Raw genomic sequence first — 26,237 nt, forward strand, 5'->3', positions numbered from 1 at the left:
ATACGAGGGGTTTTTATAAAGTTCATGGAAAGATGGAATTTAAAAAATATTAGTTTAGTTTTTAAAAAGGTTTTCCACAAATTGAAGCCCCTCAGTAGATAACAAACACTATCATTGATTGAAATAATTTACTCTGCAATGTGTCTTGCTAAGATTTGTACATGGAAAATACAGGGTAGAGTGAAGTTAAGTGCTAGTATAGGTTAAAGAATACTGTTTCAGGCTTGGGGAAGAGCCGCAAAGCAGTGTAAGTTGATAGGATGCCTCAAAACACACAGGCACCCTTGAAACACATATACAAGGCTCTACATCCCAACTGCAAGAAAGACGTGCCTCCCTGCTTATGGAAAGTTAGTCTCACATGCAGAGGGGCACTTCTACCTTGTCCGGTAGGGTTGCTATGAGACGAAATTGACTTGCTGACAGAGGGTTTTATATTCCAATTTATATATACGTTTGAGAGAAAGTTTATAAAGCAAAATTAGCTTCTTATCCAACCAGTGAAACTTTTTTGTTTTGTGTCATTAGCTGCAATTCCGTCATGACCAAGCCCCCTCCCTCCCTGGGTTCCTTGCGTCTGTGTGCTCGTCCTGCCCGCCCCATCCTGCCTTCAGAGCTGTTCTTGGGAAAACTGTGCTCTCCGGGCCTCATGCGGAACCTGTTCTGAGGAGGGGGCTCCTCCTGGGTACGTGGCTTGGTTGGCTAAAAGGTGATCCCTAGGGGTGGGTTTCAGTCCCAGGTCTGAAGTGTGTATATTATAATCTTTAATTAGACAAACTTTTAAAATCTCTGGGAAAGGCCCACTCCCTTAAACCTCTTCTCTGAATCAGGAACAGGTTGGGTTGAACACAGAATTAATTGAACAAGTACATTCATGCACGGGATGGAATCGGGTCACCTGGGACCTGCAGCTCAGCCCCAATTCGAGGACAAGAAATGCACTGTGGTGCATGGGTTTGGATTTGTGGCAGGTCTGATCCCATGGGCCTCTCACAGTGTCCCATGCCAAAGCAAACTGTCACCCCGAACCATTGCCTGGCTTTACCTGGTAGGCTTAAGGCACTGAAGTGGGTTGCACAGTAAAAAAAAAAAAAAAAAAGAAATGCACTGTGACGTTACCTGATGAACCATTAAGGACTGGACCTGTCGTTTGAGGACCTGCATTCTGGCTGTTGTGACAACTGACCGAACGTCTGGCACCACGCTCTCGCTGAGGATCTCACTGATGAGGCGGTGGTTTCTCTGGAAACGGGCGGTGGCCGTGTGCTTCATCGAAAAGCCGTCGTCATAATCTGCAACAAACAAGATGTTCTGGAAATCAGGTCAGCAATTAGCATCACGGGGTGTAACAGCGTGCACACGGAGTACCGAGGAGCCGCTGCTCCTGCTGGCCTCCTGGACACCAAGTCCTTCCATAAACTCACACTATGCCCGTTGGTCAGGACGGTACCTCCCCCCCAGTCATCCAGTGATGCTGTGTCTGAGAAGGACTTGGCTGACACACAAATGAAACAGAGCTGTGTCACTTGGCTTGTGAATGAATGCAAAGGCGTAGGCGACAGCACTAGGAATAATTTTGCCAAACGTTCTCTCGTGAAAATACCGTAAGGCCCTTAAGAAATGATGAGTAATATTGAACTCTGTGGGGCCTTTGTTACTGCAGCATTTTAATATGTAAAATTAATCTATCACTGTGGCTAGAGTATTCCTCCAGCGAGATTCTGTTTTCAACAGCGTGTGCATTCCGGCAGACTGAAAAACCCCAGCGAGGCCCCAGTTATGCTATAGGGGTGAAAAACGACGTCTGATTCCAAATTCCCTTTTTGTCAATTTATGTATGCTTCCTTACACCAAAGTTTTGCAAATGCTTTGGGGGTCTGTTTTGTGTGCCTAATTCTAATAGCTATACACTAGCTATTCATCTGTCTCTGCTTCCTGGTCGTCACAGTTTTTGACACATCTGACATTTATACTTTTTTTACATGGACTTACAACAAAAGAGCCTCTCTCTTAAGCAACAGCCACAGAGCAAGTGCTCCTCTAGGCAGCACCCTGCCGCCTCCTCCTGGTGCCCCTCCCCGAGAAGGAACCGCTGTCGGAGCCCTGGCATCACTGCGCTGCAATGCCATCGCCAGCACTTCCCAAATTATTTGGCATTTATTAAATTTCTAAATCTCTCATTATCACCACTAGAGCAGCTGTAAACTGTTGTGCAAATGATCTTGCTTCCTTTTAAGTATCTTTAGGACAGCGGTTCTCAACCTGTGGGTTGCGACCCCTGGGGAGGGGAGCGTCGAATGACCCTTTCACAGGGGTCACCTGATTCATAACAGTAGCAAAATCACAGTGATGAAGTAGCAATGAAAATCATTTTATGGTTGGGGGGGGTCACCACATGAGGAACTGTATTAAAGGGTCGCAGCATTAAGAAGGTTGAGAACCACTACTTTAAGATATATACTCATAGAATTCTATTAAGAAAACGTAAAAGAAAACGTCTTTGACCTTTTAAAAGTGCTCTCACAGCTGTAGTTGAGGTTACATAGAGTACACTCATGCTACCTCCATCTCCCCAGGGAATCTGTGTTATCCTTTGCCTTTTCCTCTCACACAGAAGCCCCAAGGCTGGTGTCTGGTAGGGAGATAGAGCAATTCGGACGTATTGTGTGGGTTTTTTCCCCTCATATTCTCGTTACCACTTACAGCTGTCTTCATGAAAGAACAGTCTCTCCCCGGGTGGGGGTGGTGGAGCGCTGTTAACAGCTGTTAGCAGCAGCTGCTGGGCTTGTGGAGCCGCTTCCTACCCTTGGTTTTCAGTGTTTCCACCTCTCAAGCCTTGCTCTTTCTCTGCAGTTCTGAGGGCAAGCCCAAGGTAGGGCATGCCAGGTATGCATGGGTGAGCATGCTCAGAGGCTCCTCCCCGAGGAGCAGGCACCCAAGCTCCCTGCAGCTGCAGCCCCTGTCTGGCTGCAGAGGCCAGGGGACAAGCTGCACAGCTGCAAACCATTCACTGCACACAGTGTGGGCCATGGGAAGGGGCTTCAGAAACTCGATGAAAATAGTCCAAATCTTTAAATTCCATTTTCCACAAACTTTCTGAAGTCCTCTCACATATGTGTAGGTGTGTAGACTGTGTCTGTGCGCCCACAAGTGGTTATGAGCGACATCTATACATTTTAGTCGGGTTTCTGAATTAACTCAAAAGGAAACTCCATAATACGTTTATTCACTCAATAACTTCCTCCCTTAAGAGTCTTAATTCGGCAAGTGTAGGGGCCCAGTAAGAAAATATGACAGTCAGAACATGTTTAGCTTTTTGAAAGCAGCTGGCACAAACTCCTGACCACGCCTTAATAATCTTTCCTGCGTTCTGAGTGTAATGATTTTTATTAACAATACCTGCCTTTTGCTATGTGTGGCACTCAAAAGGGGGACAGTCTGCTTTCTTCACATCTTCTCAAAACAGTGGATCAAGATACTCCAATGCCACGTCGTTTCTCTCTGATTTTCAACTCCAGAGCAAGAGAAACATTCCACACAAACACAAACCCAATCCCACTTTCCTCGGTTTTGCTTTTACCATCGGGGTCTTCGGCAGGCTGAATGCTCATGTAAGGCTCTCCTTTCTCCATGCGAGACTGTCTCTGTCGGCTCTCCTCCTCGAGAGCGGCTTCTGCACGGCTCTTGGCGTTGATGTACGCCAGGTACGCGGGGGAGTTATGGTAGGCCTTCATGGATTCATTGTACTCGATCTGAAATGCAAATGAGTTCCAGGTTCTTAATTTAGTATCCTGTATGCCTGTATCATTTCATACGAGTATCAAGACACACGTGATGAAAACGCGGTACGCTGTGATGGTCATCTCTCGTTACAGAGGAGGATGTGCAAAGAAACAAACTGACTCGCCAAGGCACACAGAGCCTCTGTCCGGGCTCAGCTTTCTGGTCAACTCGAGTTTCCTTTAGGGATAAGGAGCCCACATGAGGACCGCCCCGCCCCGCCCCCTACCTTTTCTGCCTCGTACTCGTTTAAATATTCTTGTTTTTCTTCATCAGTGAGATCTCGCCACATGCCACCAATAATCTTGCCGATCTCCCACAACTTTAGGTCGGGGTTGGAAGCCTTAACTTGGTCCCAGACCTTGAAAAGGAAAAGGGTGAAAGTCAATACTCATCTACACCTGCCTGCCAAGATAAATTAATTCAATAACGGACTCCCGACGCGTCTCTAGAAGTTCACAAGAATATAGAAGTGATTTTCAAATATCATAAATCATGTCAAATACATACAGAATCATTATGACCAATTATATTCACATAGTCTCAGTGGTCAAACTATCCAAATATTGCCTGGCTTTTTATAATTTTTTGCCTCCCCCGCCCCCAAAGAGTTAGGAAAATCCTAAGAGATTGCAAGAAAATAAAGATGATCAGACTTTTACTGCTCAGAGATAACCACTGTCTAGAGGCTTATTTTTATTACAAGGATGTGAAATATATATGTAAATAATTTGGCATTCCCTTTTTCACTTGCTATTTTTCTCAGACCATTTCATATTCTCTAAGACATTACTGGTGACAAAACATTCTGTTATAAGGATCCCCAGCCTCTACCCCAATTTACTTAATCATTTTTCCTGGCAGATTTAGCTTGGAATTTTGAAATCAGACCAATCTCGCTGAAAATGACAAGTCTTTCATTTCTAAGAAGCTGGACGGAGGGCAGACTCAGGACACCTGGTACCGGACAGAAAGCAACCGCAGGGACAGCAAGCTATCAGCACTCCTGTGGGTGCCTGCCACCTACCTTTCTGCTGTACCGCATGTAGGGCATCAGCGGCTTATCTGGTGGCTTGGGGGGTTTTGGAATCGTAATGCCAGAGGATGCCTACAAAAGAGTTAAACACATTCATTATTCAATTGCCAGGAATTCACCAGCCATCTGAAAAGAGTCTCTTAAAAAACTCTACTGCGCCTTTCTTGTACTCGTCCATGGACACAAAAGTCTTATATTTCCTCCACTGAAAATTCAGAAACATTCACATCAAAGGAAATGGCTGTAAACACATAGATTTTAAATGTTTTACTCAGCAGTCTATTGCCACCGCTTTGACAACCTGGCTGTAAGAATAAAACATTGCACGATAACCATACACTGAAGATAAGAGCCAACGGCTCACATCCCTGGCACCTTCAGTTCACTTCTGTACTCAAGGCTTGACTATCTGCACCGCAGTGGCTCTGCGGCGTTTGGTCTGTTGTACGTAGGGTCGCTGAGTTGGAGCTAACGCATGGCTCCCAACCCCGTTACGACCACCAGCGTCTAAACTCCTTTACCACTTTCCACATGCACTCTCTACAGGGGCTCTGCACCACTCCGGCAGCGCACCCTCACATCAACAACACACAAACTGCCTAGCTGCCTTCCAGCCCCAAACGAACAGCAAACCAACCAACCCACTGATCTAGGTGGTTTTTATCTTAGAGAAGATCAGGAAGTGCGAACTTAAAAAAGCTAGCAGATCTGGGGCTTGACGAAGAATTTTAAGTCTTATAAAAGCTGTCTCTCTTCCACCAGGATGATTTGGTATCTGCAGACTCCAGGGGAAAAATGAAAAAGACAAGATGGGGTACGTACAAGAAAGGAGAGGCAGAAGCAGGGGAGTAGGTGGCAAAAATGTGGGAGCGGGGATTAAAAAAAAGAGCAAGAAAACAGAAAGATGACAGACATGTTTAGTCCTCTGCTCTAATAACTAGCTAGACACTAGACTCCCGGTTTCTGCTAACTCCAAGTTAAGATTCTATCTACTTCTGAAAGCCTCAGACTTATCTTCACACACATGAACTTCATCGAGTAAGAAAGCGCAGGGCGGAATCACACCTATTTCCCTCGAATCCTCGGGAGAGCTCTAATATCGATTCAGCCAACGTGGCTGGGGAGAAGGGGCAGTGCTGGCTTCACTCTAATGATCCGAAGAAACGGGCCGGAGAACTCCCAGGAAAGTGCTCTGGTCCAGCTGGGAACCTTATGCTCCTGTCTGTGCCACCGCACCCTTTCTCATGCCCTCTCGGCACACTTCATCGCGGGCCCTGCAGACAGACTTGTGTCTGGCTGAGAGGGCCGCGGGGGATGGACACAGCAGTGGTACCAGCAGCCCGTGAGCACTGGGGTCTGTGTCATCCCCCGTGAGAGTTCTTGCAGAGGGAAGGGCGTCTCACAAGGCCAACCCTAGGGCAAGGACTCAGAGAGAGCTGCATAGAAAGCAGTCACTTGTATCCAGCAGTGTCAGAATATCACCATGTGGGTTTACAAGTAAATATGCAGTTGTGCCAATAGTTGAAGATGGTAGATCACTATTAGTATATATAAGTAGGGAATTTTAATTATGCATTAAAAAACTTTTTTAAAAAGCCCAAATTAAAGTAATCCTTGCTTTTTGTTTTTTTGGGAGGTAAAAAGTACATTTCCTAATGTTCATGGAAAGAAAGGTATGCAAATCACTTATCTATCATGGTCACAGTTTTATGACAGGGCGCAGCCGTGTACTCGAATCAAAACAACAGAACACCGCAGCAGTGGCGATGACCTTCCCACTGGAGGGTGGAGGCTGGCTGGTCCCGAGCCTGTCCTTGTCTCTGCTGGTCCTCCATACGAACACAAGCCCGACTCACCAACAGCTCTCCCTCTTCCCACTCCTCTGCTTCTACTTTTCATAAATTTGGAAAAACACAAAATTATGCTCGTCAAAACCATGCTTACATGAAGAGTTACGGTCCTGGGGTTTTCCCATGAATGAAGTCCATGCTTTTGTGAAATTGATCTTATCTACTCATTTTGTTATTTCCTTTCCAATTCTCAGCTTTGCAAGTCACCCCTTCCCCCACCCTGCAATGAATTTCTACTCAAGTATAGAAAAACAGGCTGTTTTTAACATTTCTTGTCTCAATCTGTTTTCACATCTTGTACTTAAGAATGCCAATCATCACTTGGATGAAGAACTGATGGGAACTGGATTTCCTATCACAGCTACGGTAACACTTGCGTCCGTGCTTGGTGTCTTACTCAGAGAAACCCAGCATTCTCTCCAACCCAGAAAGCTGCTCCACAGGACCACCCCTTTAAATCGATCCCAGTCAAGACGTGCGGGCAACTCCACAAATAGAGGGGGAAGAAACCCCGCACCGATAGTAACATAGAACAGGGGTCACCGTAAATTGTTTTCTAATGGTTAAAATTTGATTAAAAAAATGAGTCCTGGGATATGCAGGGTCGCTATGAGCTAGGACCAAGTCAACAGCACCACAGTAAAGATATAAAAAAGCACGCTTACTTTCCTGAGAGGACGATTCAAAGAGCTAGGAGGAAAGTCACCGACATACAATGTGAGGTCGGTTAAAGGACCCAGAGGCAACAGACTAAAAACCTCCCCGTGTTTCAGGCCCTCATGTTCCACGCGTAAACAGCGGGTTGAGAGTTCTTGAATGAGGTTCTGGGAGGACACCGATGCAAGGAAGCCAGAAAGAACCAGGACACCACGTCTCACATTCCGTACAGCCCTCCTGGTCCACAGAGAAGCTAGCACCCACCCCAAATGTGGGTTCCAGTGTCCCCAAGAAGGAAAAGGGGAGAAAAAGAATCGACCGAGTCCAGGACCCCAGAGCCCTTCTTTTCCGAGGACATCTCCATTGGATGACCTCACCTTTATCAACAGAAACGCCCCCGGTACATCCAAGCTAAGAACAATATGCTCACTCAAAGCCAAAACAGTATCACTGGTCCCACCATTGCTACTCTGCTAATACAGATAACCAAGAGCTGACTGTACAGAGCTATTACAATTTTCTTCTTGTTTACGGTCCATGAATAATTTTCTGCATCAATATGATGATCCAAAATAGACCTGCTCCCTTGTTAAAATCAAAACATTCCTTATCATTTGACAGCTTTGCTGCCCATGACACTTGTGAAATAGCACACCTAGGCCAGGGAAAAACATGTACCGATGCACAGAAAATTATACGCATTTTGAAATGCATAGACACACACACTGCCCGAATTCTTTTACAATGCCATGAAATGTGCATGGCACATAAAACTTGGTATGCTTACGAAGTACAACTTTAGCAGGAATTCAGACAAACAAAACCTGCCAAGCTAAGCAGTACGCTTACCAAGACAGACACCACGTTTGGGATGGTCACACTCTGCTCTAGCAGGGCTACAGGGTGAGGGGGCTTCTGTGCAGTTACAGTAATTGAAGGCACTTCTGATCCATCAATACAGCAAATGGTATGAAAAAATTCACAGCAATTCTGGGTTGCTTGCCTTCCCACCAGTATCACACTCCAATGCACGTAGCTTATTTTGCTTTAGGTTCAAAGGATATCATTCAATTTTATGCCCAGGGTTGACGTACCAGAAGGTTCAGAAATTAGATACTTTCTCCTATGGACGAGTAACACACTTCTTGTACATATCTAGCCTGGTACGTCAAACAAATTTCATCCTGAAATACTGACATAAAAATCCTTTTTGTTTTCATTGGTGAGAAATTGATCTCAGATCAACTACTAAATCCAAACCATGAATAGTGACGAGATGGAATCTTCTGGTAGGCCTGTTAAAAGCATTCTAGCCCCAAAAGAGGCAGGTCCGTAGGCTCAGCATGTATTAAGCAACTGAGTTCGTTAACCTATTGTCAATCACTTTAGATAAACGAGATAATCTTCATGTCTAAAGGGCTATTTAAAAAAGAAACCCTAGCTCTGTCTATACATAGAATAAATAAAATGCCCAAGACTTTATTCCTATCGACCACCAAACAGAGCGAATTTTTCTTTTGCTCCACATATGTATCCAGGTCGTACATATTTTCTTGCCACATAAGTTCGTACAACAAAGGTTTAAAATAGCTGAAATGCCAGATTACAGAAATTTAATGGCTGTACTTATGACTCAAAAGGACCTAACTCCGAAGCCATTTCTAGCCAACTCCAGGTGTTTGCCGGATGCCGTTAATAGTTGATTCTCCTACCGTGACCCGGCTGTTGGTGCCCGGGTTCCCTCCCAGCCTGTAGTTGTTGTAGGCGAGATGACTGTATGGATTGTATCCCACAAACCCTGGTGTGCTGGGCATTTGCTGATGGAAACAAATGAGACAAAAACACGAATGAGAAATGAGCTCAAACGAGGAAAACACAGAAATGAAAAATGATCTGCATATGGCATGCAAAAGCAACCTGAACTTAAACAAGCAATGAGGTGTTTTCATTTTTTCCTTCTTTTATTGAGAAAATTAAAATTTTCTTTCATTGAGAAATCTGTCTAGCGTTTTGTTTTTTGCGGGGGGAGGAGTGTTTGTGCGCATGTGAATGCATGTGGCTTGCACTCTGGGGCAAGCAGTACAGTGAAGTGTCTTACACGTTCAGGATTACTTTGTGATCCACAGTATGATATAACCATCCAGTGACATGATTGGAAGGCTTGAAATGGGAGAAACTGCAAGTCTGAAACACCCCACATGCAGAACAACATGACGTATTTGACAGTTCTGTAGATGCCACCAAAGTAGCCATCTACTGAAAACAAATACAAACAAGAGATGGAGCTGCTCCAAGACCGTCTTAGGTCATTTTATAAAACGTGAGAAACGAGAGACTCCAATCAGGAAGCCAGATGTTGTCAGTCAGAGTCAATGAGTGGCATGTGCATGATTGCAAAACACAGACTTGTAAGAAGAAATGCATGGCTTTCATTCTGGGGGATTAGCCTGCTGTTTCTAACCCAGTCTTTATTTGATAAGCGTTTCTCTTCCATCTCTTCTTCGATCCATCGTCCACAGGTCAATCATGAACATGTTCTGACTTTTAGACCACTTCCCAAGTGGACACACTTGAGCTTTCCTTTCCCATCTAGTCTCCTGGTCACCCTTTCACACCACAATTGCTCTGGGCAGCCGCGAGATTCTTGGGCTTTGTGAATTAAGTGTTGACATGGATACAAACGGGCTCTTACAGTACAGTGCTATGACCTCCAACGTTCATGAGAGTCAAGGCACGGTGCGTAAAAGGCATGTAGCTAAGAGAGACCAAAAGTAGAGTATTGTACCCCATGAAACACAATCCAAACAAGTGACAGCCACTTCATTTTAACATGCAATTAACAGTGCCAGTGCTGAATTGTATAATGTGACAGACGCTTAGCAACACATCCCAGCTACGCTATGGCTGTCAAGAAATTAATGCAAGGTTCTAAAACATGCTGTTGCACATATCCTCAGTGTCCAAAAGCAGGCATTCAAGCAGGTATTGCATTCAGTAGTCTTTAGGAGAAAAGACAACAGCTGACCAATGTCTAGTCTATATAGGTGTAGGAGACGCAAATTAAGCATATTTAGTATGCAGAACACAGATGAAGTACCAAAGGCACGAAAGAAATACAGGTTTCTTGTAGTGAGACATGAGTGGTAGTGGTGACGGGGGAGGGAGTAGGGTGGTGATGGTAGAATGGGAATAAAAACGGAAGGAGAGAATAACTCATTTCATAGCTATCTGTCGCACATCCTAATCCCTAGTCTTCTGGATTTTGTGTGTCAATGTGAAATTACAATGATACAATAATATGGCTAAGGGCAGGCAAAAACAAAATAAAAATCCATTTCGTTATCTACGAAGTCATAAGGGGGACACTTGGTTTTTGAGCGACTTTAATCTCAAAAAGTCAAGCTTGTTCTTAAGACATCACACACTGTGTCACGGAAGTAGTATTTACATCAAAATGACACCTTAAGAGGTTGTAATACAATTAAAAAAAAAAATCACCGTTCAACGATATGAGGGTGAGGCAATGATGCAAGAAAAGTGAGGGGACTGAAAACATCGTAAAGGAACACTGAAGCATCACAAATTGAAGCACATGGTGAGCGCTGAGGTCAGCACTGTCAACTGCTCAACTCCACCTGTAGAGTAGTCACTAGCAGGGTGCCATGGAGATGACCAGAAGAAATGTTCTGTGACTTAAGGAAGGAAACACCCACACCAAACTTTCAGATCTACTGGGAGGAAGTTTAGAGACCGTACGGACAGAAAATGAACGAGAACATATGTGAGAGTATCTCCTCCTAAGAAGCGTTCACAGGGAGGAAAACCAAGTTGCTGATAAACATCAACCAGAAACACACATCTGAGGGTTAGTAAATAAAAGACGTCATTGAGTAAAGAGATTACACAAGGGCCTACGTAGCAGAGAAAAGTACACTAGCCTGAAATTTCGGTGACAGGGGATGTGGAAGGAAGCTAGCAGCTGTCAAAGACCTGGTTTTGTCGGACATGGGCAATGTTAAGTGTTTTTTAAAAAAATCAAGGAATCCACAGCTATTGTTATCTGTTTGGTGGACTGGACTCTTATTTTACATGCTGACCAAGCTGGGCCAGAGCTTGCTGGTTCAAAATAACAACAAAGCAACATGAGTTCACAACTATTAATTAGACAATTTGAAGTAGATCCATTCCCAAACTTAAAACTAAATATTAGAGAGTAGAATGAAATCCAACGGCAAGGTATGGCCCACAGATAAAAATCTTTACTTGAACAGCTTGAAAATAAAGATCGACAGTGAGTGTTATCGTAGAACTTTATTGCTGGATTTAAAATGAACATTTATATACTGACAAAAAAGGAGATGGAAATGTAACCATTGAAGGTTGGGTTTTAATAGGTTGAAAAAAGAAAAGCCAGAATGAGCATTCACTCAATAAAAACTCGACAGCTTCTTGGAAACCACGAGAAGGAAGAGAGCAGTGTTAAACTTGTCACTTAGATTGGAACCTCAGTAGCGTGTGTGAGTGCTGGGGCTGGTTCTAGGTAAGATGCAGAGAGCAGTTTTATTTAGTCGGAAGTGGCATGTTTGGCTGACTTTCCCATATTGTTGTTGTGTTGATTGAGTGACTGTCACTGGAAGACATCTGGGTTTTTGTATCAAGGCCAGACTCGGCTATCACATTAACAAGAAAATTAAAACTTACTGTTGCAGGAGCTGGGGTGGGAGGTGGGGCATAAGATGGTCTTTCTGTTTGAAAGAAAATAAATAACTTCTTGTAAACAACTGAGATATAACACTATGCAACAAAACTACCAATGGTCCTGCTTTGAAGAAAAAAAAATGAGCGTATTTTGGAATTCCCATTTGCTAGGGCATTAGTCTCTTATTAACATAGATTGATAAGTATAAAAAATGAAACTTACTTGACATTTTGGAAGATTTAAGTTCTCAGTTCCTTAAGAATGAATCTGAGACACTAAAAAGGGGGGGGGGAAGGAAAAAAGAAAAAAAAAGAGAATCAAAACTCAGCAAGCATTCAGAGAATGTCTTCCTAAACAGGGCAGTTTAATTGGTATTTCTGAGTAAAATTAGTTCACATTAACTTATTTCTACTAGCTATTGTAGAGCACATGGCTGATCAGAGTTACATGACTGAAGAACACCATTGGGTGTATTAAACGAGGTTCTTTTAGGAGTTTTCTTATGACACTGACCCCCTCTTTTGCAGGGTAAAGCCTTTTGCTGACTCCCTGTAAACATTTAATCAGACCGATGAAAAGTTAATGGCAATAGAATGTGATATACTGTCAGGGTCCACCCCCAAGGAAGTCTACTGGGTACTGACAGCTTCCTGACTGGCTGCTCACCCTTTGCTTCTAAGGGTAACAACTTCTATGAAAATTACACAGCTTTTCACTGCTGAAGGCGGTGCAAAAGGTAACTGTTATGATAAGCATGAACATCCTCTTATCATGCCAGACAGCTTCCTAACGACTGGGACCAAAACTTGAGAGTTGACCTAGAAATTCTTAGGCATACCTTCAGTAGCTGTTTCAAAATTCATGACCCCAGTGGAGCTTTCCTGGGTAGAATGACTGTGTCCTCATCTGCATTCCTCGCCCATTTATAGAAATGTAAGATAGGGTCTCTGAGTCAGAACTGACTTGATGGCAGCGTGCTGTTAACGACTTATGATGCCGTTGACCATCTTATTTTTTACCTGCCAATGGGACTAGATTATGCGCTGCTTGGGAACAGGAGCCTTTATATTCATCGCAGTCCTACTACCTAGCTCAATTATGAATAAACTGTGCTAGCATTTAACCAGCTCACAACCTAATGCAATGCACATCACAGAGATGCCTAGAAATTCACTTTTAGAAAAAATGAGCAAATAAGTGTCTATGCCCACTGCTGCATTTTGATGCACACATTATGTGAAACAAACATGATTTTTGAGTCCTCTTTGGCAATTTAGGGGGAATTCCAGAGTACAAGGAAGAGGCCTAGTGTGGCTAGAAATCACTTCATCAATGGACCATCTTTCCTTAATAAACAGACGGAAACCAATGGGTCTGCTCTCAAATTCCTGACCCTTCAGGGAGCTGTCAACATTTGGTCAGCCCTGCGGTGCTGAGCCTAATGGCAACTGCAGCAAGCTCCCGCTACATCACGTTGGTGTTAACGATTGGCAGTTACTGACCCCCCCACCCCCACCTCGTGACACTGTAAGAGGGGGCTGGTACTGTTGTCCACACTAGAGCCATTCCTAGCGCATGGCGCTTAGCATACTCGGTGGACGCTTATGCTAACTGTACTATCTCGTTTACAATTGCTACCACTACGTTACAAGATATGCACTGTCACTTCTAGTTCTCAGATTTAAAAAAAAAAAAAAGGAGTCTGAGGGCGTCTGTGTACACTGTCCAAAAGCCACAGCAGGGAAGCACTGGAGCTGGATTTCAAACCCAGGGCACGTTTTTCCAGAGCATTTGCTAGCACTGACTCCAAGCACCCAAAGACCGCGTCGCCACCTCGAGGGCTTCCTGTGATGTGCTTTCCTTGTTTGTTTGCCTTTTCTGAGAAGGCATTTAACCGGCAACGCAACTAAAAAGGGTGCGCAGACATAGGTGCGTCAACGACGTCTGGAGGGCGACTGGAGGGGGCAAATCTGGCCGCCGCCGAGGTCCCAATGCTCACCCCGCTAGGCCTCAGGAAGGCCGCCCTCGGCCCCCGGCACTGGCTCCGCAGCCAAGCCTAGAAGCCAGTCACCCCCGGGGAGTCGGGGTCCCGTCACACGGGGCCTTCACAACTTGCCGCCCCCCAGACCGCTCGGGCCCTGCGGAAAGCACTCACCGGCGGGCCAACCGAGCGCCCGCAGCTCCAGCTCCGCTTCCCTTTGTCCCGTGCAGGCCCCGCCCCTCGCGCTCCGAGCGTCCGCACTGACACTTTCGACATTTCCTCTTAATTTATTTACAGACGTCACTTACTTTGCTTTAGAGAAATAAGGCTTCCAGCGAGGCTAGGGTCGTGCAGGGTATACTCCACGAATTTTTTAAACATCCTCTTAGTTCCTTAAAACGTCTCAAGGTTGAGTACTCTCTCTGGCAGGCGCCGATTCGCCATTACTAAAAGAGCGGAGGCGGACCCACCCCGCGATAGGCCGGGATTTCCCGGCGGGGAGGAGTCAGCGTGGAGGCGTCAGCACGTAGGCGACGCCGGGTGACGCGGCACGCTGGGTGGAGGGAAGCCGGCAAGCACGTGGTGAGAAACAGGCCGGGCTTCCAGCTGCCGGATGGAGAGATCCTGGGGGCTGGGCATCGAGGTAGGGTGGAGGGCCCGGAGCCTCTGGTGTCACTGGGGATTGAGGTAGGTGTGGCAAGGTGACGACTGCCCCAGGTGATACTGTCGGAGAGGTTGACCGATAAATGTTTGTCTACAAAATATTTGTGCAGTGTTTCAGCAGAAATGCCTGATTTTAAATAAAATTATCCCCATCGGTGAATTTGAATTGTGGTGCTGGAGAAGAATATTGACAGTACCGTAGACTGCTAAAAAGACAAACCGATTTGTCTTGGAAGAAGTGCTCCTTAGAGGCACGGATTGGGAGATTTGGGACCTGGGTTTTTAAACAGTTGGTATGGAACAGGAGCAGGGTTGGGAATGGAAAGGTAGGTAGTTTGAATCCAGCAGCCGTCATTACTTCTTCCCTCTCTGGTTCATTTCCTCTTGGAGACTGCCAAGGTTAAGAAAGGAAGAATGTAGGGATACTATAATGTAAGGAATCTGTGTTAGTCCGGGTTGACTAGAGAAACAAATCCAGAGACACTCATATATCTGCATAGGAAAGAGCTTTATATCAAAGAGCAATTATGTATTGAGAAAACATCCTAGCCCAGTCCACATCAAGTCCACAAGTCTGATATTAGCCCATATGTCCAATACTAGCCCATAAATTCCTCTTCAGACTCAAACAGCACATTCAGTGATGCTGAATGCAGGAAGATCCCAGGCCGGTGGGTGAAAGTCTTGTGGATCCAGTGGCGATGGAAGCCTCTCAGCGCTGGCGTGGGGTTTCCACATGCCTCTTCCATCTCTCTGAGTTTGGCTCCTCAAATATGGCCCCACGTGGCTTGTCAACAGCAGGGTGAAAGCAGAGAGAGAGTGTGGCCCTCCTCCAGGGAGAAAGAGGAAGCTCCCAGAATCCTCATAAGAAGGTCATGCCCACTAGGAGGCATCCTCAGGCTATGACCTGAGTACCCCTTGGAGATTTGGGACCTGAGTTTTTAAACAGTTGGTATGGAACAGGAGCAGGAATCCTGGGGCCATAGTATAGGGTGGCTAACCACAAGGTCTGCAGTTCAAACCAACCAGAAAGTTAGAGATTTATAGCCTCAGAAACCCAGAGACAGTTCTACTCTGTCCTGAAAAGTTGCTATGAGTCAAAATTGATAGACATATTGAGTTATACGGTAAAGGAGGAAAATGTTTTAAAACAGAATGGCCCTAGGATGTGGGTCTGTGATTTACAGACCTCATTGAGAGGTTAGGACAGGGCTCCACAAACGACCCCTGGGGGCCCAATCTGGGTTGCCTCCTGGTTTTGTAAACAACGTTTTATTAGAATGCCAAACCCAAACTCACCGCAAGGGGTTGATTCTGACTCATAGCGAACCCATAGGGCAGAGTAGAACTGCCCCCTTTGGTTTCTGAGGTTGTGAATGTTTACAAGAGCAGAAAGCCTTCCACAAGCAGGCTGGTGAGTCTGCGCAGCTGACCTTGCCAGTGAACCACAGCGAGCTGTATTTCTTTATGTATTGTCTTTGCCTGTTTCTGGCTAGAGAGCAGAGCTGCATAGTTGCTACAGGGACGTTGTAGTCTGTAGAACCAAAAGTAATTACAGAGAAATTTGCTAATCCCTAGTGTAGACCTAAGGGGCACTGGTGGTACAGTGGGTTAAGCATTGGATTGCTAACCAGGAGATCAACAGCTGGGACCCACCAGATGCTCTGAGAGAAGAAGACGAGGCTGTCCGCTCCTACGAAGACTGTCTCCGAAGCCTTAAGGAGCAGTCCTACTTTGTGCTTTAGCGTCATTGGGAGTGGGAATCAACTCCATGGCAGTGGGAGTCTAGACCGGAGTGCATGAAGGTCACTGGGAATAACTTATGCTAATTTGCCTATATCCCTTATTGTAGAATACGTATTCTTCCTCTGTGCTGGAAGAGTGGCAATCAATGTGTCTATATGCTGACAGTAACTATCAATATATAACCAGATTTGGCCCTGTGCACAAACTTTCCTATGGTTTCATCGGATGATTGATACTTTGAGTAATGTATATATGCATATTATTTATCCAAGATTGAATTTTGGCCCATATACCATAAAACATTTCCATTTGAAGCTTTCAAATTAACGACTTTTGACTTGAGGTCATTTCTGTACCTTAATAATGCCTTATCAAATCATTTCAGAAGTACATTATTTCAAACACCTGTGTGCTATGCAGGGTAGGAAGGACTATTTTCTTGGTGCTGCTGTAACAAAAATTCCACAGCGGTGCCTTTCGAGGACAGACAACCCATGTCCTCGAAGTCCAGGAGGCAGGCAGGCACCAACTCTGAGAGAAGACTGCTCTGGGAGGGATGTTTGTCTCTGGCCGCTTCTGTTGTTTGATTCCTTGGTGATTCTCATGTAGCATCTGCCTTCCTCTATTTGTCCTGGCATTGCTAGGCCTACCGTGCTCATTTTATATCTCAGAAATGATTGGTGTAAGACACACCCGACATTGATATGGCCTTGTTAGCATAACAAGAAGATTCCATTCTCCTATGGGATTGTAATCACAGGTACAGGGATTAGGACCGACAACATATCTATTCGGTGAACATGATCCAGTCCACAGCGCCTTTGTTTTCAGGTGTGAAAAGGGAGGCATGGGGAATTTAAAGTGAGTCCCTTCTGGTGATATGGTCAATTAGTGGCAGAACCAGAGCCAGAATCCTACAATGTTTGTCATTGCGTTTAACTCCTTAGGTTTATACTTTGTTGCGGAAGTGTGCATTGGAAATGTTTCGGAGAGAATGGAGAGCAGTGATCGCTATGCAGTTTTAAAATGACGATAAGGTGTTGTACCTTGTAGGATGGGCATAACCATTGAGAGGTAGGCCTCTGACAAGTAATGCTGAGAACAAAGTAGGCCCTTTGCAAACAGTGGCTACGCTTAATACACCCCCCCTCCCAGGATTACATGGTTATTTCCACTTTTTATTAGAATAAAATACCATTATATCATTCTTAATTTCTCTTTGGCAAAAATTTAAAAAGCATGAAATCCATTCATCTTCTATTGTGGCCCCTCCCTTCCCCAGTGAGCCAATCCCGCTGAAGCTTCCCCACGCACAGACGTCTTCCCATTGCAAAGACTGCGTCAGCATCAAATGCAATGCAGTTTTGTATTTGCAGAGTTCACCTTTCATTTATTTTTTTATTGTCGTGGTATCATTTACTTTGGTAAATTCATATCCCAATTTTAAATGCAAATAAACTTGGTTATAAATCCAAGTATTTAAAAATGTACAGGTTATACACATACCAGCTGCATAGTAGAATTACTATAACAAGCAGTTACATTCAGGTTGCCCAGGACTAAAATTTTAACACGGCACATAGGTTACACTAAATACATTGTTTTATTAGGTGTACTCTTGCTTAGTACAGTAACTTTATCACCGTTGCGTCCATGACTACATGTTTAAAGCTCTGATAAGGCTAGCAGCATGTAACCACCATGGAATGAAAACACTTGCATGTACAGAATGTATTTCAGGTCAGATGCTTGTGCAAGAATAAACATTTAGCATGCTGTTATATCCTTGATAAAACATAATCATCCCCTTTCACTAAGTAGAATAAACCAAGCTCAATGAAATATAAAGTAATTGAGGAAAAATTATAACCCTATATTATGTTAAAGATTATTTACCATCATTTTCTCCTAGTTAAAACATATTCTTTTTCCTTCGTGAAAATAAGAATTAAAAAAGAGAAGAGTGCATGAGAGAGACATCTTGTAGAGGCTTTACTGAAAATGCTGACATAGCTGTAGCCCTTAGGTGATACTTTTGCTGGAAAAAAAAGTATGGTGAGTTGTAATCAGCCATTATTTCTGCTTAGAAAAAAACGAATAGCCTATAAATTCTAATGTTTTAAAATAGGTTTTACTTTTTTAAAATGTCTTAAAATAAATATCCCTGTATTCCACAAATTCGATTGCTTTAAAAACTTTGCAACATGATGTCACTTATTCACAAATAGTTTTCTATCTATATTTATTACAGGTTGAACAATTTGAAAATGTAGATACTGCAGGTACTCTTCACTAGATAGCCATATTGTTCGTGTAAACGAGAGAAAGAAAGATCTTAATATTCATCTTAATACCTTAGCAAAGGCTTGTAGCAAGCACTCAGAATAATCCTATTTCACTTTCTAGGTGAACAAATTTAGATAGTGAGAAGTTGAGTAATTGTCTGTCCTAGTAAATATGCATTTAGCAACTTACTCTTAAATTTGCTTTTCTTGTGTTGTTTGTGTAGTTTTTGCGGTGGTGGCATGGGGAAGCAACTTTTAAAGTTTAATTTTTTTTACAACTTTTAAGGTTTTTTGATTAGAGTAACTTTTCTGGAAACCAGAAAATAATGGTAGCAAACGCTTAACCTAACTTAACTTATCAAATTAGTCTTGAGGCATGCTCAGTGGCCCGCTGAGAACTGCTCAAGGGAAAGAACTCCTGGGAAAGGCATTTTTCTACACGTACCAATGACTGTCTCCCCAAACCCCAAACACACAAACACAAAGCAAGACAAAAATAACTCTCCAAAACAGTAGCAGCGACAGAACACCTTGGTTAAGTTTGTAGTGAGGCCCTCTGAGATTTTACAGATTCTTTTAAAACATTTCAAAGTATAAAAAAACTTTTTAAGTTTAACAGTCATGGAATTATGATGACTGATTTAGCATGACTCTGATAATAATTTCATATTCAAACAAATGATTGTTTTTCTTTGAAATATTGAGTGAAATCACAAATATATAACTAACCCAACTCGTTTATAGTCTCTGATAAAATTTCAAGGGAAAGGGATTATTTGAAGAATAAATGAAATAGGAACTACATTGCATTCCTAATTTTATTTTGAAGCCTCTTACTCTCCACAAAATAGGTCTATATTTAGAGTCAGAACCTTTGTCTCTTGTTTTGTTTTGCCCTGAAAAGAACCGTTGTACACTGATCTACATACCCTTTTCCTTAAGGACGTAACAACCTACACTTGGAATGGACGGGGCCAGCATGGCTCACGTAGGTCCATCCTAATGACGTTTGCAAATCCTGTCAAATATAGTCTTTGGGTTAGTTAACTGCTGATGGAGGTTTGATAGAAGGGATACTACAGGATCTTCTCATGATAAGCCTGATTTCGATATCTGGTACATTACCCTGCTGAGTCTGTAAACATCCTTCATCGGTAGCTGCTAAGTGCAGATCAAATCGAAGAGAAACAGATTTTTTCCTTAGTGGAGGGTTATCTTTAAAAAAGGAACCTTCCCATTCTTTAATAACGTCATCAACTTTCTCTGTCCTGAAACGATAAAACAAGCCTTTCTAGGTTAGGAAGTATGGGTGTATTTATTACACACACACACGTACATATGCGTATCTAATATCTTTATAGCCAATATCAGAAGGGGCTGCAAAAAGTCTGTAGTAAAATGGAATTAGATGAGGATTTTTGTGTGGAACCTTTAAAAGCCCTCTAAAGCCCTCTCGTATATGCTATACTATGAAAAATAAATCAAGAAAATAGCATATTTTATAGTTTATGAAATTTATAATTTATATAATTAAAAATCATGAATATGCTTTCTGTGGAATTTCTATTCTATGGAACTTCTATAGAATTGTCATGAATTGTAATTTTAGGAAAAATTGTGACTTAAGGATTAAGTATTCATTCATCTGATTTTTTTATTGATAAACTGTCATCATATATGAATATATGCTGGTGGCGTGTGGTTACACATTGGGCTGCGATCCGCATGGTCGGCGGTTAGAAACCACCAGCAGCTCCGTGGGAGAAAGACTGGCCTTTCTACTCCCCAAAGCAGTTACAATCTCAGAGACCCACGGTGGGTCACTGTGAGTCAGCACTGACTCAATGGCGTGAGTTTGGCTTTCCAAAATAGGTTGTTCTGTCAGATTGAAATTCACAATACAGGTGTGTGCCACTTACCATCCGCACTGCGTTCTTTGAAGCCAGATGCTGTGTGATTTGGGCGTTGGATGAACACCATCAGGAATCGTAGGGAAGTCCACTTCCAGTGGTTTTCCGGCTGCTGCCGCCGCCGCGTTGGCAGCTAGAGCTGAGTGGGAAGTGGCTGGAAAGTAGCTCTATGCCCAGCGCCGCCCACCTGAGCACCAGTTGCTGCAGGTGCTGCAAGGATCTCAGTTGCCACAGTTGCCACCCGCCCACGGAACAAAGCTGGAGAGCCTGTGCTCAGCACCCTTTCCTCTGCCTCACCTTCCTGTATCCTACCCATGGGCCAGTGCTGCAAGGGACTGGGTTTGAGGTCTTTAAAACCGTCCAACAACAACAACAACAACAACGGCCACTCTGCCATTGCATTGATTCCAGCTCACAGAGGCCCTTTAAGGACAGGGTAGAACGAGCCTCTGTGTCGACTGTAATTCTTTACAGGAGTAGAGGGCCTCATCTTTCTCCTTTGAAGTGGTGGGTGGTTTTGAACTCCTGACCTTGTGGTTAGCAGCCCAATGCCTAACTGTTATGCCACCAGGGCTTCATGAAAGACCATTAGGGGGAAGGAATAAAACTTTCCCTTTAAAATAAAACAAGAGCCAGAACAATAGAAATCTCCTGGGACGTGTACAATCATACTTTGTTCAAATGGATGTTAGGTGACACATATGTGCATATTAAAGCTGCACGGGTGGAGGCATTTAAACAAAGGGGATTGACTCCCGGATTACTGAGCGGAGGTCAACAGATTTCCACGTGCATCTTATGAGATCTCAGTCAAAATTGTTCAACTTACTGTGTAGTGCCGTGCGCCTCGGTGCTCTCCTTCACGATGTTTCCATTTACTATCGCCTGTTTGGTTACTGTTCCCACTTTTTCATTCTCATACCTTTGTGGGAATTTTGTCGAATAAGATATTTCATTTATAATGGCTGCAAAGATGTTATTCATGAGTGGTTAAAGTACATTATCCAAGGACTGTTCACAGTAAACTTATTTTAAGCTTTATTCAAATCCTGCTTGCTTCTGCTTCTGTGTTGCTGCTGGGGGCTGGCATGTCTACTCTGATTCGGAACCCCCCACATGTGACCGAGTAGAACTGCCCCCGGGGGTTTCTTGGCTGTGAGTGCCAGGCCTTTCTCCCTCTGAACCATGGGTGACTTCAGACCTGTCCATTACCAGTGGGATGCTTCACTGCTTGTGCCACCAGGCTCCCTCGGCACTTAGGGTATTTCAGTTCATTAGCATCCCTACACATGGCACTTCACTTTTTAAGTTAGTTTACTTATATCAAAAACTTACCTGAGGGTAAAACAAAACCGACGCGGCTTGTGGAAGGTTTTTGGTCTTGTTGCTCACCTTGGATAGAACCGTAATATCTGAAAATGGAAAGGATGATAGGAGCAACATTTAGTAGCAAACAACGAAAACAACCTAACTGTCCCTCACAAGAAGAATGGAGGAATGGTAGCATATTCTAGCCATTTTCGTACAAACGCTATTTATGGAAATCCTATTTAGAGTGACAATAAATGACCTCAGCTTGTGCTGTATCTTTATGAGGGAATTCCTCTCGCACAGCAGTTCTCAACCTGTGGGTCGTGACCCCTTTGGGAGGCAATCGACCCATTCACAGGGGTTGCCCGATTCATAACAGTAGCAAAATTATAGTGATGAAGTAGCAACGAAAATAATTTTATGGTTGGGGGCCACCACCACACGTGGAACTGTATTAAAGGGTCATGGCATTAGGAAGGGTGAGAACCACTGCTCTAGCATAACATTGAGTAGAAAGAGAGCGCGAGGTAACTGCCAGCTAATTTTAGCAGAAGAATCCCATTTTCTTTTAGGAATACATACATAGTCATACGTACGTAAAGAAATCTATGAGACTAGTAAACATCAAATTCATGAGCAAGATAAAGGGAAGGGAAGGAGATAGGGTAGGCTGGTTAGGTGCCCAGGGGACTTCAACCACACTGAAAACGCTTTACTTCTTAAACTGGGGTGGGGGGTCGGGGAGTAGATACAGGAGTGTTCATTATATGCACATTTTTCTTTATATCTTCTTATACTTCTTAAATATAGCATAATAAAAATTGTACTATAGAAATATGAAAGGGCGAGTTTGTCAACACCTTAAATGATTAGCCATTAAGTAAATAAGATTTACACTCATTTTCACGCCCACCCTCCATTGGAGGAAGTGCAGCCAGAATGCTTCTTAGAAACAAGGATGGAGAGGCCTCGGATTATGTACTTTGCACAGGTTATCAGGAGAGACTAATCCCTGGCAAAGGACATCATGCGTCTCGAACTAGAGCACCAGGGAGCAAGAGGAAGACCCTCCATGGGGGTCACTGGAGTGACACAGGAGACACGAGCCTCACCACCATCCTGAGGAGGGCACAGAACTGGGCAGGGCTTCCTTCCATGGTGCACAGTGGCTATGAGTCAGAGCCAACTCCATGGCATCTAGCAACAATAGCAGTTTATTTGACAAGATGGCACCAACCCTGTGCCAAGTGAACCTTAGCTCTTCTGAGCTTCACGCTGCTGGTTAAGGTCGGTGATCGTATTATTCTCATTTACAGAGGAGAACGACTGAAGACAGGCTAAAATGACGTGCCCCAGGTCCACTCGGCTAGCAAGTGGTATATGTTCAAAGATTTGATGAATGTTAAGCGTGTCATTACAGGTTGAAATGGCGTCATCAAGTTCTGTAGAGGACGTACAGTCTGAAGCTGGCAAGAAGAATGGCTCATTTTCATGGGAACGAGGAGTCTGGGAGGTTGTGCTGTGCTCCATGCTGTATGATCTTATAAGTGATTGCAATTAGGATATTGTGTGGATTAGAAAGAATTCCTATTTGGATACCTTTATTCCGGACATCTGGAAATCCTTTAAATAATACACTCGGAAAGTATTGCTGTGCACTCTCACTCTCACTCCCTGCCACCGGGTCCATCCGACTCACAGAGACCCTCTAGGACAGGGTAGAACGGCCTGTGAGGGTTTCTGAGACTGTAACTCTCTACGGGAATAGAAAGCCTCTTCTTTCTCCCGTGGTGGTTTCGAACCGTGACCTGTGGTCAGCAGCCCAACATGTAACCCACTACGTCACCAGGGCTCCTGCTTTCCATTATGACCTGTTTTTCATATTACATATTATCATCATCATCGTCAGTTCGATGTTTGACGTACATGTAAGGGGAGGGAGACTTGGGGTCATGTGACAACATGTGAGTTTCCCGAGCTTTCGATGCGGGTGGTCCTTACAAAGCCCAGCTGCCTCCCCAAAGAGATGAATGAGAGCGTTGAGAAAGGTCATTTTCGTAGCGGTTGAGATTGGTTTGCGTTTTGCTCTAGCTCGATGTGCTCAGAGTTGCCGGGAAGGCCCTTGGTAACTAAGACGGTTTCATTCCTAACGGGCGAAGCCTTCCTTGCGGTACCTCCTTACCCTTGGCAGTGGGGAGGTACCACTGCAGGTGTACTGATAGCAATGCGGTGATGGCAGCTCTTAGGATTGGCGTTCTCTGCATCCGCGGTGGCCTGGCCACTCAGCACGAACTACAGGAACCAGGTACCTGAGCTCTTCCTTTTCCAGGAGGTGCCGGTAGGTCGCGATCTCCTGTTCCAGCCTCATCTTGGTGTTGAGGAGCAGTTCGTGCTCCTGCAGCTGTTTCTCGATGCCCCGCCTCACGTCCTGCAGCTCGCTCTCCAGGCCTTCAATCACGGCTTCCAGGTCTTGCAGCTGCAGCTGGTGATGCTGCTCACGGGCCTGCAGGGAGTTTTCAAGGCCCCTTTCCTGCGTGGTAGAAACACTGATCAGTGGGTAAGTGGGGGGTGGGGGGAGGAGGAGTGTCTGTGAAATCACGTGGGGGGCATCCTTAGTCCCCTGGATTCTCATCTTTCCCAGGAAGCTGTGATCATTGTACTTCCCTGATGTAAGAGAGGCTCTTCCAACTTTGATTCTAAGTTAAAAACATATTTTAAAAAGATACATAGCTAGAGAGTGTATAGTTTCAAAGGGATCCTCTGGCCCAAATATCCTCTGCCATGTGATTAACCTATTATCATTCTGATTGACCAGATTTCTTAAAATATTAAAAAGATAAACTTGTGCATATCAAAGCCAGAGTAGACTGACTAGAAAAAGCAGTTTAGGAAAATGCAAGGTTCTGTCTCCAGAGGCAGGCACCACAAATACTGTGGATACCAACCAACTCTTTCTCCCCTCCTACTTCAACAACTGGAGCCCCCAGGGTGATGGGCAAACCTGGCTTTACTTTTGTAGGCATGAAGCAGACCTCAGGTGGATAGATAACAGCCACCCGCTGCCACAGTGGCGTTGGAATAGTGAGCGAGGACCAGGAATGGCATTCAATGGTCTTGGCTTTCAGTCTCTCACTGGACAGGAATAGACAGTCTTCCTTGACATGCCCCCTTCCCTCGCAACCCCCTCAGTCAAATAACATCTGAGGACTCAGTGGGCCAGCTCCTTTGGAGCGCATTCTCACCACAGCATGGAGAGACTCAATTTCCACTTGCAGGTGGTACCACTGCCGTCGGGCTTCTTTGAGTTCTGCTTGAGCAGCCTTTAAAGCCTCTTCATCTTTGTCCATTTTCTTGCTTATGTCTTCTTCTATCTATAGGAGACCCAATAACAATGACAAAGGCACAGCGAGTGTTCTTTTAAAAAAAAGACATTTCAAAGCAAGTTTACAGAAAATAGTGGAGGAACTGTCTCATTGCCCCCCTTTAAGTGGTTGGCCTCCAAAGAGCATGTTCTAGTAGTCAGTGGCTCATCCATTAACTATGTGAGCAAACCATTGTCCTTTCAACGATCATAAACTCAAAACTCATCACCAGCGAGTTAGTGACGACTCATAGAAATTCTATGGGACAGAATAGACCTGCTGCTGTGAGGTTCTGAGACTCACTCGTCTGAGATGAAGGGTAGAAAGCTGCATCTTTCTCTTACAGAGCAGCCTGTGGTTTTGAGCTGCTGACCTTGAGCATTGCAGTTCGACACATACCCACTACACCACCAGGGATGGTCTATGCAATATGGAAAAAGGATATTTGAATCAATGATTAGAAATAGCTGGCAGGCTCTAAATTTGTGACTTCTGATTCTGGGATCAAGTACACAGACATGGAGCAAATACTGCCGGAAAATGCATTAGTAATAATTTAAAGAAGTTACCATAGGTATTAGAGGGGCTGCATCAGATTTCTGTATTAAGAGTACCCTCTGTTGGTTTATTTTTTTTCAAATTGGTCTTTTGAGGAGGCATGAGTATCTGGATAGTAACAAAAATTGACATTAAAAATGTTTTCTAAATGTCCGCCTGAAATGACAAGTTAAATATTTAATACTCAGTGTTAAGTAGTTCCATGCTGATGTGGGAAGTCATGGCAGAATTCTCGACATTGAACCCCACATAGGAGCAAATAGACGGAAACTTGAAGTAAGAATCACAGCCTTATTGTTTATTGGAGTAAATGAAAATCTGTGAACCAAGTTTAAGGAGGGAACCTGTTAGAGAGCAAAATTCATATTCCTTTGGTTGTGTCTCTGTTCTTAGGGATGT

At 44.1% G+C, this 26,237-nt stretch overlaps 2 protein-coding genes and 1 non-coding gene across 3 annotated transcripts in view; 1 reads left to right on the top strand and 2 right to left on the bottom strand.

Annotated features, from left to right (window-relative positions):
• SMARCE1 (SWI/SNF related, matrix associated, actin dependent regulator of chromatin, subfamily e, member 1) overlaps positions 1 to 14,233 on the bottom strand; it is an 18,985-nt gene extending 4,752 nt beyond the window's left edge. The window contains exons 1-9 of the mRNA XM_045299336.1: positions 14,178 to 14,233; positions 12,245 to 12,297; positions 12,025 to 12,068; positions 9,036 to 9,140; positions 4,808 to 4,888; positions 4,010 to 4,141; positions 3,581 to 3,752; positions 1,046 to 1,292; positions 815 to 821 (exon numbers count right to left, since the gene is read on the bottom strand). Of these exons, the coding sequence (XP_045155271.1) occupies positions 815 to 821; positions 1,046 to 1,292; positions 3,581 to 3,752; positions 4,010 to 4,141; positions 4,808 to 4,888; positions 9,036 to 9,140; positions 12,025 to 12,068; positions 12,245 to 12,251 (795 nt within the window). The 5' untranslated portion in view covers positions 12,252 to 12,297; positions 14,178 to 14,233. The remainder of the gene's footprint in view (positions 1 to 814; positions 822 to 1,045; positions 1,293 to 3,580; positions 3,753 to 4,009; positions 4,142 to 4,807; positions 4,889 to 9,035; positions 9,141 to 12,024; positions 12,069 to 12,244; positions 12,298 to 14,177) is intronic.
• On the top strand, positions 949 to 1,082 carry LOC115872950. The gene has a single exon (XR_004048141.1). It is a non-coding gene; the product is annotated as a small nucleolar RNA SNORA42/SNORA80 family (small nucleolar RNA).
• A 1,097-nt stretch (positions 14,234 to 15,330) lies between the features above and the next one.
• Positions 15,331 to 26,237, bottom strand: part of KRT222 (keratin 222) — a 13,270-nt gene continuing 2,363 nt past the window's right edge. Inside the window, exons 2-6 of the mRNA XM_004707453.2 lie at positions 25,161 to 25,289; positions 24,228 to 24,448; positions 21,943 to 22,019; positions 21,437 to 21,572; positions 15,331 to 19,965 (exon numbers count right to left, since the gene is read on the bottom strand). Of these exons, the coding sequence (XP_004707510.2) occupies positions 19,737 to 19,965; positions 21,437 to 21,572; positions 21,943 to 22,019; positions 24,228 to 24,448; positions 25,161 to 25,289 (792 nt within the window). The 3' untranslated portion in view covers positions 15,331 to 19,736. The remainder of the gene's footprint in view (positions 19,966 to 21,436; positions 21,573 to 21,942; positions 22,020 to 24,227; positions 24,449 to 25,160; positions 25,290 to 26,237) is intronic.

Source organism: Echinops telfairi, unplaced genomic scaffold (assembly GCF_000313985.2).
Source record: "Echinops telfairi isolate 266 unplaced genomic scaffold, ASM31398v2 ScPeMD7_7458;HRSCAF=8496, whole genome shotgun sequence".
NCBI classification, from domain to species: Eukaryota; Metazoa; Chordata; class Mammalia; order Afrosoricida; family Tenrecidae; genus Echinops; species Echinops telfairi.